We start from the raw sequence: 12,997 nt of genomic DNA, 5'->3' as shown, positions 1-12,997 counted from the left end.
GATATGTACCTTAGCTTTTATCAATTTATAAACAATCCATATGGGTATATTTTTTACCTGTATAAAATAACCATTATTTCTGTGAAGTATACTGATAAAATACTGTCCATATTTCCTAAAATTATTATCATTAATTTCGATAGATCAATTTGCTCTGGAAATTTCTATACTTGTTGTTTAAAAAAGTTTATACCTGGCTAGCATATCTTTACTGGAGAAACCAGTTTCAGGACAGCAATCCCCTGCGTCGCCTCGCATCATCAGTCGCCGTTTTGCCTCCCCGCCTAAGATTTTAATATGTACTATATTTCAAAGTTATTGGATGTTTATGTTTATTTTCCTTGCAGGTAATTTTTTTATTGGTCATGACAAGCTTTGGGCCATTAGTTAAAAAATCATTTGCTCTAGACCTTATATCAGCGAGTACAGTTTATGCCAACGTAGGGCAAGACCTTTAAAGTAGGTATCAAAGAACTAATATCTAAACTATTGTTGTCAACTAACCCTTTGATTGCATGACTTTTGTCTGGAAATCCTAACTGTTCGTGGTTATGAGTTTGAAGCTAATGCATTCCCTCTAATCTTACTATTAATTTCAAACATTTGACATTGCAGCAGTAGTTATAACTCTTAGCGTCTTTAGTTATGATGCTAAGATAAGACCCATAACCATTCCACGCCTCGTTTGTTGCTACAATCATGGGTTGCTTCAAATTTAAACTTGCTACTTATTTATTCCATAGATTTATATTTATGAATTGAATAAAATGATTGAAATAATTAATATACTTGAAGTAAATCTTACTTCTGGTATATATATATATTATATACATACAGTTGTAGAGTATACTTAGAATTCCCGATAGAGAGGAGCAACGGGCTGTCTATTACACTAGTCACCAAAGTTTTACAGTAACGTTTTCATATTCGTGGCTTAACAACTATGGGGACTTTAACTGAATTTAATTGAGTGGTTTATTTAGTTAAGTGTTCAAGCGTTTCAACAACTAAATTTAATCTACAGAAGGGGTAATTTTGTGAGTCATCTTTGGGGATGTACAATTTATCGGCCATTGTCTTATCCCTGTTAGAATAAACTTTATAATCTTTTCTGGTAGCATAGCTACTGTATAAATTCGTAGTGTCCGTCTGTCTGTCCGTCACTATGTGGAAGTAAATTAGTAGAATTCCTTAAATGGTATTTTGTTGACAGACTTTTGTTACTTACTCTATGAAATGAAAGTTGCCATTGCTGACAAATTATCGACATGCAGGGATCTTTAGGGATAAGACAATTGACGACAATGCTGTAAACAAATTATTCTTTTGTAGATTGTAATTATTGGTTAAAACGTTTGAACCAACCAATCAAAATTCAATGAAAGTACCCAAAGTTTTTGAGCCAACTAGCTATTAGGATAAAATGGTTAAAACTTTGGATACCAGTTTAATTTTCAGTTCTATGTCCTCTGCCTTCTTGATCAACATGTTTTTGTTCAATTTTATTGTTATTTTGATGGAGTAGTCTAAATTAATATGGTCTAATGTCGAACCTCAACTCAACGAATACAAATCTAATTTGACTTGAAGTGCACAAGCGTACTGAGGGGTTATCCCCCCCCCCCCCCCTCCCATCCCCAAGAAATTCCTAACGGGGATGGGGGAAATGAGAGGTTATGGCATGATTGATCAAATGTAAGTACTAAGTAATGTTGGAATAGCGTAGCAAAAACAAATTGCAATTGTTAATCAATAATTTGAGAATTATTATAGGGCAATGATAATAAACTGTAGTCCCCCCAAAAAAGCTTTAAAATCAGCAGAAATAAGAAAAATTCCATTTTTCCACCCCTAACCACAACTAAAATATTTTTAAAAAGTTCTTATGTAGATAATTGTAAATTAAATTCAACTTTTTGTGCTCTTTATAATTATATGGGATATTCCAACACTTTAAACTAAGTTTGAAGACATAAGTTAGTAAGAAGTGTTTCCCTGCTAATACAGTTCAATAATCTTAACAATTTTAGTCTACAAACTTCGGAATTCAAAATCCTAAGAAACTTTTTAAAAAAATTTTAAACCCTTAAGTTTTCAATTAAATATTTATTAAAAGCTTCTTATATGTAGATCCAAGGAAGGTTGATATCTATTTTGTACCGTAAAAAGTATGTTCGTTTATCTGTATATTTGTTTATTTTGTTTGGAAATTAAGAAAAATTTGTTTTAATTATAGATATTGCAATCTTTTTTTTACGTATTGGCCATACGATACTTATCAATCTACTTATAATTATCAAAAAATTACTTAAATTTAAAAAAAAATTAAATAATATATTTTTTGTCATATTAATATTGGCATTTTTTCCAATAAGATTGCAGAAAATTTATGTAAATTTTGACTCAATAATGATTCTCATAGTCTTACCCCTTTAAAAACGAATGAATAGGATAATTATATCATGTAAAAATTGTCTTTATAAAATTTAAAAAATCAATGCTATACGTTTTTACATGCAAAGTTTAAAATTCAATGATAGGATAATTCTAACGTATTGAACTTCAATATCTATCCAGCCCGTTACGGACGGATGCCTCTAAACGTAGAAAAGCTTTGCGTACAAAATGATGTATGAAAAATACATAAAAAAAATGATGTTTAGTGGTGGTGTAACGTCCATTTTATCACTCAATTCAATAAGCAATTTTCAGCTTTACTGCTGGCTTTATATCATAGTACATAATATATATAAAATCATAAAAAGGTAAATCTACCAATATTCTGTTTCAAAACTTGTTTAATACTACAATCAAAGCATTATTTATGTCATAAATGAATTATAACCTGTTGCTGTATCGTTTTATATTATGAGGATAATGCCTTTGCTTATAAACAGACAAATCTGCAATTTACAGTTTAACCTTCTAGAAAGAGATTATTTAATGATCAGTTGGATAATTTTACAAGAATAAAATATAGTTTTAGATATTTTCAAATGTTTTGGTAAAGTCTAACTAACAAATAATTCAATTAAATAATGTACATCTCCAATATTACCCCTCTTTTGGTTTTTAAGTTCAGTCCAATTAAAATAAAATTAAAATTTCCATTTCTAAGCCGACCTTCATATAGTGAGTTTATAAAACTTTGGGTACAATAATAATTTACAGTCCAAAGTTTTCTCTCCCCCTGATAAAACTTATGCTACTAATAAAGTTTTGTCTTTCACAAAGGAATGATAGATTTGAGATTTTAAGAATCATTATTTTCCTACCTTAAAATTTTATAATTTTTTTAGGTGCCATACCTCTGCTGATGAAGATGTGTAAGCACAGGGAAAGGAACATTGGGCTGTTTATAACACTATCACTAAAGTTTTATAATAATATTTTCTTATTCTTTGGCTTAACAAGAACTTTTATTGAATTTTGATTGGATGGATAATTAAGTTGAGTATCCAAAAGTTTCAGCCACTAATTGTAATCTACAGAAGGTGGGAATGAACATCAATTTATCGGCCATTGTCTTATCCCTTTAAATACCTGTGTAAATGAAAGGTTAGTGCACCCTGTTGAATGAAAACTAATCACCAGGAGAAACTTTACCAAAATTAACTTTTCATTACAAATCATCCAGAATTTATATCAGGCACAGTTTTTAAATAGTGCGTGAAGCGTATGGAAAATTTTTACACCTTCATTAAGAATAAAATTGAGGAAAGTTTATTATAATGTTATATTTAGGTTATAGAGGATGTAAAACATCATTCAGGACGGCCATAAAAATAAAATTAATATGAAAATAGTGTCAACCCATCAATCAACCCCCCACCCCTCCCTAAATTAAAAATATTATAAGGTTGATATCTACATCAAATAGCCCTATAGCACACCCCTTACTTATATTTTTTTATAGTGCGGAAAGAAAGTCGCTAAAAAAAGTTTAGGACGTCAAAAAAATTAGGGTTGGGTCGGATACCGGATATCCGGCTGATATATAATGCCAGATATCCGGATATTGAAGTAGCTAAAAAAAAATTCATAAAAATACACATTTTCTGAAAAATAATTTCATCTAGCTTCAAAAATAAGAAAATAACTACCATTTAAAATATAAAAAGCCTACAAAAAATGAGGGACGAGGAGAGGAGAGGAGGGGTGGGAAAGAAAACCCCTAAAAAAGAGATGGTTAATCCCTTATTTTTATGACGTCACATTCTGATTTTTGAGCGACTTTCTGCCCTTACCTTTCATATATCAATAAGAATAACCATATCCTCTAGAATTATTTTTTAAAATGATTTCATAATAATGAATTACTCTATAGCCTTAAGCAGTCAAACACTTCTTTTGTGGTTTGTTACTTTTGTTCAAACTGAATCTTTATACATATCTTTAATCCTCTAAATGACGTAAAGACTGTTTAAGTATGAATTTATAGAAGATTTGCTTTGAAAAATCAATGTGAAGTTAGTTTGAATAAGTTTTGATTAACATAATTAAGGGTAATTTTATCAAATCTAGGTCTTACATTTACAACTTTTCTCATATATGGAAATCAAAGATTTTCTATAATAAAGTTTTAAACTATTCAATACATAATGCTTTTTTGAAGCAGCTAATAATTGTCCTACATCCTAAAGTCACAGGATGTTATCTTTTTATTTGTTTGTCTATCTCTATGAAGGCTAAGATATCAAAAACACCTTGACCGACAGTTTTAAACTTACAGGAAATTTTTGAATAGGACATGGAAAGGTTTTAGGCTATTTGTAGTTTGGGATATACCGGGTACCTCATTGGGAGTACCTCGTGACAATAAAACAAAATAACCCCTACAAACAAAATTTCCTTCCTATTTTCTAAACTAGCGGTTCCGCCCCTAGCCTCTAGGGGCTTTGCCCCAAGAGGTAATTAAAAAAAAATAAAAAAATAAAAAGAAATAAAAAGTTCTACTGGTGCTGCCAGTAGTTTTATGGTACTTCCCCGTAAACAAAAAAATGGTGGGTTTTTTTTTGTTTTTGGGGGGTTAGGGGTGTCTCACCCCCCAAAAAACTGAAAAAGAAGAATTTTTCATCTTTCAGTGAAGCCTCTACTGAGGCCCAATTCAAAGATAAATGGAGAACCATTGTGCGTGGCCTATGCTCTGGAAAGAAGAGATAAATGGCGATGATGATGACCCCCCAAAAAAATAGCTTAAAACCACCACAGGACAAATAGTTATATACCCTGAAGAGTAAAATCCGATCGGTTTAGTGGTTACCGAGATTTTAAGGGACGGACGGACGGACGGACAGACAGACATCAAGCTACTTTGTATTATAGATGAATTGGGGGATAAATAAAATATAAATTAATCAAAACAAAATATATAAAATTCGCAATGTTCTGACAAATACATTGAGAAGCTGAGCTACTAAAATAAAAAAATACTTACCAAATGAAGCAATAAGTCCACCTTCCCAGGATTTCCAAATACGTCGTGGTATATAACATAACAGGGCCTATGAAAAGGTATAGATAAATTAAAATTTTTGAATAGTCGACACTCTATTTTATTTTTGGTTTTAGTTTTAAAAAGAAAAGGAGTATTTTTTTTGCTCTTTAATCTTAGGGGCGTTTTCTTTTGGGGGGTTTGTGGTACCATGTGCCAAAAAAGTTTTAAAATTTCTGTGGACCTGTAAGAAGCTTTATTGTAAAGGAGAACTAATCAGTTCAACGATATATTTAGCAACACAAACATAGACAGATAAAGATTCTGTTACTTTTATAAAAGGATTGGGCTTTCTCAGCTTATGAGCATAATTGTTCTTGGTAAATACTAAAGTTTATTTAAAGAGAAATGATAATTATTGTTTTAAAGACAGGGGGGAATAATTTAGATTCGCTTCAATAGTTTTACATCATAAATTATTTGGAGCAAATTTACTCTTTAAAATATATCTACTGTCTGTATGCTCTTTAAGAAACTTCACTGAATCTAAATCTGCATCATGATGTTTAGGAGGACTGATGACGGACAAACGGACATCGTTTTACTATGTATTATAGAATATCTATTTAAAACAATAGTGTTGCAAAAATCTTTTTTTGCAAGACTTTTGCAATATTGCAATATAAATGTCCTTGTGTTTTAAATACATAAAATAGTTGAAAAAGTTTTCAAGTAAATTACAAGTCTCATTAATTACACTATGCTGCGGTTTTCTAGCAATTTTCATGCTATTTCATATATGCATGGCTTTTAGACGAACTAAGTCAGTTCGAGCCACATCGCGTCAAACTAGAGACTTTAAAATGTTACCTTCTGCTGCTTTGCTCGACGACACGTAATATGCACAATTAAGACTTTCAGAAAACGATCGTGGAACACAGTAATAGTGTCTGACTGATTATGACGTAACAAAAAAAAATTTGCCAATGAGAGGCCGTTATTGACTTATGGTAAAATTTAAAGTGGCCTCTCATTGGCTATTTTTTTTGCTACCTCATAATCAGTCAGACACTATTACTGTGTTCACGATCGTGCAATTAAAGGTTTTTTTTGTCTGTTAGGCGTTATCTCTTCAAATCAAATGAAATACTTTTGGGTGCTCTCCCTTAAAGTGCTTAATGATCACATAACACCCCCACCCCTATTCTAAAAATAAATTATTTAAAAATAAGGGGATTCATTTTCCCCTAAAGTGCTTTATCTGTGGTGTCCTGACTTTGCGGGGCTACTCTGCACCAACTATAACCTAACTTTACTCTACTTAAAGTAAACACAAGCACATGCCCCCCCCCCCCTCCTTTTAAACTAATTTTGTGGGGTTACCTATCCCCTAAACCCTAAAAATTACCTGAAATAAAAGTGTGAACGGAACCCATTGATAGAAGGATGTATCCGGGGTGGTTTGAGCTAGAACTTGACTAGGGGATCGCAGGATACTTTTCGTAGACCTAAACATAGACAGATAAATATATAGATAGAGGATAGATGGGACTATCTGGGCTAAAACTTGACTAGGGGAGCGTAGGATACTTTTTGTAGACCTAAACATAGACAGACAGTTATATAGAGATAGTTAGTTAGACTAATAGATAGATAGAGGATAGATGGGACTATCTGGGCTAGAACTTGACTAGGGAAGCTTAGGGTACTTTTTGTAGACCTAAACATAGACAGATAGTTATATAGAGATAGTTAGTTAGGCTAATAAATAGATAGAGTTTAGATGGGACTATCTGGGCTTAAACTTGACTAGGGGAGCGTAGGATACTTTTTGTAGATCTAAACATAGACAGATAGTTATATAGAGATAGTTAGTTAGGCTAATAGATAGATAGAGGATAGATGGGACTGTCTGGGCTAGAACTTGACTAGGGGATCGAAGGATACTTTTTGTAGACCTAAATATAGACAGATAGATATATAGAGATAGTTAGTTAGGCAAATAGATAGATAGAGGATATATGGGACTGTCTGGGCTAGAACTTGACTAGGGGAGCGTTGGCTACTTTTTGTAGACCTAAACATAGACAGATAGTTAGATATAGACATTTAGATAGGCTAATAGATAGATAGGGGCTAGAACTTGATTAAGGGAGCGTTGGATGCTTTTTGTAGAAATATAATTAGATAGATAGAGCATTTACAAAAGTTGCAAAAAAGATACCTAAAAGAAGTACGACTGCCATGGGTGTTATATAGTTTTATGTTTTATGCTCTACTGTAACAGGAATGTTGACAAGAGATTTTAGCCTTCTATATTGAATAGGAGCTGATACTATCGCGTTTCAGTAGACGGACATTTCTAATTATATAGTAGCTTCTTTCTTAAGGAGGAATCAAAAATAAAACAAATTGTCTTCTATTGTATTATCCCTTTATCTCTGACTTTTCCCCCCACTTGACTTAACCTAGAAATATTGAGACATTAATCCGTCAAATGTTTTTATTCGTTGTCAATTTGTCAAGAATTGTGTTAACATTTTGATTGATTTATGCACAAAAATTCAACAGTTTCCCCCGAAGTGTACCAAAAACGACCCCTCTTTAATAACAAAGAAAGTTGTTTATTGCTTGTTTATGCTTCTTTCAGAATATTGCTTTTAAATGCCCCCCCCCCTTCCTAATTTTTAAATATTTTGAGGGGGGTGAGGAGGGGAGGGTATCTGTGCACTTTGTGTGAAAGCACCTAGAAATTACACCTATGTATAACTTTTTCCCCAAATATTTCTGCTTTTTAATGATCTCATTATTAGAAGTGTAGCTTTGCTACTAAAAACGAAATTAAATTTACCCCCCAGCAGGAAAATGAGCACAGAAGGAGACAGACTAAGACTTTAAAAATCTATTCATCGGTCAAAATTTCGTATATTATCTCCATAAGGATGTTGCCCTGTCCCTAAATTTCTCTTAAGAGGGAAGATGATTCTTCATCAGAATAGTTATAAACCTTCCTTCAATGAAGATTCACTGTGATTGAGAATCATATCAATCAAGCAGTTAGCGCGATCTCAAGCTACAGATATACAGACAGACATACTTTGCTTTAGTATGAGGATACTATAGGCTTTGCCCCTAGCCTCTAGGGGCTATGTATTCGACGAGCTAGAAAAATAGCTTAACACCATCCAAAGACCTTAATCTAAAAATAGAATGGTCTCGGACCATTATAAGAGCTATGTGAAGCTTGCCTGAAAAGAAGAATTCAATCGTTTAAGTAGTTATTGTGATCTTAGGTTTCATTATATTATACTAATGGCTACGCCCCTAGAGGCCTCTCTTGGCACTTCAAATGTTTCTTTTGTTCAAGTCTCTACGATATGTTGCTTTCAAGTCTCTTTTCAAGTCACTACGATACCAAGCAATGTTGCGTAGGAGTCTTAAAATAAAAATTTCGATTTATTGTGATTTCTCTTGGGAGGTTGGTGGTACCCTCCCCAAAAACAGTTATAATCCTTCCCGGGACCTATGAGAAGCAACCCTGTTAGGGAGAACCCGATTGGTTAAGACACACAGACAAACACACATCTTGTTACTTTATTATAAGGATGATTACCTGTTATCCTCATAGTAAGGTTGAATGAAGGGTGGCAGAGATTTTTCCTGTAATAATTCTGAATCTACTATACATCCAACATTCCCCTAAAATTGTTCGGAGATCAGATATTAGGGGACAATGGCTTTAATTACACCGGTGCCCAAAGTATTAAAACAACTTTGTCTAATTCGTTGGTTCATAAACTTTAAGCAATTTTTCTAAATTTTGATTGGTCAGTTCAAAAGTTGTTGTGTTTAAACGTTTCAACTAATAATTTTTATCTACAAAAGGGAAAATCGTGTTTATTATCACTGGGATGTATGTCAATTTATAGCCCGAATGTGTTATGTTTTTAGCTCGTGCAGGGATGTTTTTACTTTAGCCCTGTTACGACTAGTCCTTACGGGCTTTTCTAAAAATTACCTAACCAAACCAAAGAAGATGATTAAAGTCCCTTCACAGATAATGACGTCATACGAAAGATTAGCCAATGAGAGGCCAGTATACACTGTAATTGACCAATGCAATGATAAAATTTATGGTTGCCTCTCATTGGTTATTTTAACGTATGACGTATTAATCTGTTGAGGGACTTTAATCATCTTCCAAACCAAATTAAAATTTTAAAAATCATATAATTTTCAAGAACGCTACTGTATGGTCTTTAGTTGTTTTTATTTAAAGAATTAAAAATTACAATATACTGACCTCTATGGGAAGCATCTGGAACTAATCTAAAATTCACCTGATATTCGTTTCTAAGATGAAATGTGCTATGAATCCAACAGTAATCGTCTAAAACTTTGGAACTTACTCCCGATGCCGTCTGAAAAAATACAAACTTTATAAAACAAATAGCCTTTAGGGGTATAATAAGACTTCAATAAATAGCCATAATCCGACATGGAACATAGAATAAGCTTTCCTAAAAGGAAAACTCCATAAAACCAGCTATTTAGAATCCTACTACTTTATAGTTTACTAGCGGATATGCCCCTAGCATCTAGAGGTTCTATATTTGAATTGATATGGAAGAGCAGAAAAATAGCATAAAACCATAACCAGACTTATTTATTAAAATGAAATAACCTATAACCATCCAAGGACCTATATGAAGCTCCACTGTAAAGGAGAACCATATTAGTTTAGGTGTTAGCGAGATCTTTAGCTACAGACAAAAAATACTTTATATAATAGGACTAACATAAGGGGGGGGGGGGAGTGGTAGCACAAATGTTAGCGAGATTTCAAATGACAAACCAAAAATCCTTCTACTTTATATAATTTGATATTCTACTATGAAAAAGAAATTGTAAGTTTAAGATTGGGGAAAATTGACACTTTAAGAAATGCTACGATTGTAAAGAATATCAACACCTAAAGCAATAAGTAGCATGCAAATAAGACAAGAAAAAAAGTATAGAAATTAAAAGAACTTGAAAATGCTTTGAAAGTTCTGTTTACTTTTAAGTGACATTGAAGGTACTGGGATGATAAATCTGAGAATCAAATTCAAGTACAGTTAGGACCTATGGACAAAGAATATGCAATAAACCTGATTAATATCTCAGATCTTTGTAGTATGTCCTAAGGCACTAAAAGTTCAACTATTGCAGACAACCAACTCTTTGAATGTCTGGATGTTCTTTGTGTGCATAGTAATAAATGCGCCTGTTTTGGCCAAGGCATTTCCCCCTATTCTAATGTTATTTGAAATAGTAGCATCAAAAGGTACAGCTTTTAACGTCTTTAGCTATGACGCTGTTTTGATCAAAATTCGAATCAATTAAATGCAATAAGAGAGTTGGTTGTCTATTAGGTGTTAGTTTACATTAAATGCTAGGTCCCAATCCCAGGTCTGTTGAAAAATTGTTTCTATGAAAAAGCTATTAACAATATATACTGAAGTACATACTACTAGCTCCTAGAAATCTCTAAAGGCACTTGCATTGGGTTGGGGGAAGTCGCATTTTTCCTAGTTGCGATATCTCCTTGGATGGTGGTAGTATCCTCCCGCAAAGTAAGTAATAAACCTTAACAGGGCCTATTAGAAGCTACATTGCAAGGAAGAACCATATCGGTTTATCGGCTAGTGAGATCTTTCGGTACAGACTGATAGACAGTCTGTTACTATTATGTAAGATTACACTAGTCCCGATTTTATAGATTTGTCCTTCCTGTCACTGCAAGAATTTTGCATAGCATATTTGAACTCTTTAGATGATTTGCTAATTTCTTAATTAAACATATAAGTATAATCAGGAATGTAGAGTTGATAGTAAGATAAAAACATACAAATTTTGGGGGCGGTTTCTCTCAAAATGTCAAAGGAGCACAGAACCTTAACCTCCCTCCTTTACTTTTCATAATATTTAGATTGTTATTCATTATATTTTTGCATGTTATGACCGTTTTACCGTTTTTTTGACTTAGATCAACTATCCATTATTTCTAGATAAATTAAAAGGCTTGAAATTTTGACTCTTAATTGCAGGTTGTTTACAATTCTTTACATATTTTAATTGCTTATGTGATTTATAGGAGATTAACACAGTAAATTTGTTAAAATACACTTTAAAAGGTGCAAAGCTTCTCTATAGCTGAGTCTATTCGTTTGCAGTTATTTTAAATGTAGGTTTTTGCTTCTAGAGGATTAGATATGTGAAATTTTTACATTAAAGTGTGGGGGGGGGGGGGGGACAATTATCCTCTTCAGTTCAAGCGTCCATAAATTTTACTTGACTTATGGACACACCCAATAGTGAGGAAGCTGCGCTTCATGCTATGATATTTTTTCTGTACTTTCAAAATAAGATTTTACACAACAATTTATTTCAGTAACAATTAATTGTATTTTTGTGTTGGTATTCAAAGGGATTTATTGTCTAAATGACTTTAAGTATTGTAGCTATTTTATAATATGGGCTTGTACGTACGTTTATCATTCCGAATATAAGTATTTTAATAATACTATAAAAAGTATAAATTTGACTTGGTTAAAATTTATATACATGTACAGAACATGTAATAAAATAATCTTTGAATATAGATTATTATTTAATAAAACATCATTGTAGTTGCTTTGAGATACTAGCTGCACCACTTATTGACATAAATGTCCTTGTTATATAAAGCAATTTGTAAATGGATGTAGAATATACGTGGATATTTTGACAGGGAAAATTGTCGTCAACTTAGGTTGGAGCTCAGTTAATGGACAGTTCGTTCATCCAGTAGGAAGGGAGTTGATGGGTTTAGGGGGGTGGATGGAGGATATCGTTATTTTAGCCCGCTTTGAGTTTCACTATATCAGAGAACATGAAAATCTGGTATACAATCCATGTAATAATACATTCATTAATTTTCACATATTTAATTGTGTAATTTTAATATTCCAAAGCCTAACCCATATTCTATTCATAACTACATTTTTAAATGCTTTCAACTAAGCTTCAAGCACTTTTATGAAGTATATTCTCATTTGAAAACTCTGTGATTTTCTTTAAAGTGCCTATATAGTACTCTCCTCCCCCCCTTTAATAAAATAATAAAATATATCTATGCCTATGACACGAACCCTGCGGGACTACCCTGAACCAAACATAACCTATCCTATTTTCTAAACAATCAAAAAAATTTCACCCCTAACTTTTTTGGAATATATCTCAAAATAAGTGGATTCTGTGCTCTACCAGATACTTTGCTGAAACTCAACTATTCTAAATTACTGGATTCAGATGGTTAAAGGACTAGGTTATATCCATCCACTTAGTTACTCCTTAGAATTTAATCTTTCAAAAGATAGACATCTATTTTTTGTGTAGATTCTCTTTACCACGGGGCACATTCAAATATACAGTTTTAAGAAGAAGGTCTCAAATTATATTTTATCGTATGAAATGATATAGTGTATCTGTTCTGTTTAAGTAGTTAAAAATCGCACTGGATTTGCATAACAAAAACAAAGA

At 32.5% G+C, this 12,997-nt stretch overlaps 1 protein-coding gene across 1 annotated transcript in view; it reads right to left on the bottom strand.

The window, feature by feature from the left end:
• LOC145304210 (innexin inx2-like) overlaps positions 1-12,997 on the bottom strand; it is a 56,805-nt gene that overhangs the window by 39,918 nt on the left and 3,890 nt on the right. The window contains exons 3-8 of the mRNA XM_080146032.1: positions 9,775-9,855; positions 9,048-9,133; positions 6,843-6,942; positions 5,438-5,504; positions 194-284; positions 58-115 (exon numbers count right to left, since the gene is read on the bottom strand). Of these exons, the coding sequence (XP_080002158.1) occupies positions 58-115; positions 194-284; positions 5,438-5,504; positions 6,843-6,942; positions 9,048-9,133; positions 9,775-9,855 (483 nt within the window). The remainder of the gene's footprint in view (positions 1-57; positions 116-193; positions 285-5,437; positions 5,505-6,842; positions 6,943-9,047; positions 9,134-9,774; positions 9,856-12,997) is intronic.

This window comes from Acartia tonsa, chromosome 13 (genome assembly GCF_053477335.1).
Source record: "Acartia tonsa isolate MP-2025a chromosome 13, ASM5347733v1, whole genome shotgun sequence".
Taxonomy (NCBI): domain Eukaryota; kingdom Metazoa; phylum Arthropoda; class Copepoda; order Calanoida; family Acartiidae; genus Acartia; species Acartia tonsa.
Note: the sequence above shows the minus strand (reverse complement) of the source record. Positions and strands in the feature narration are given on the sequence as shown.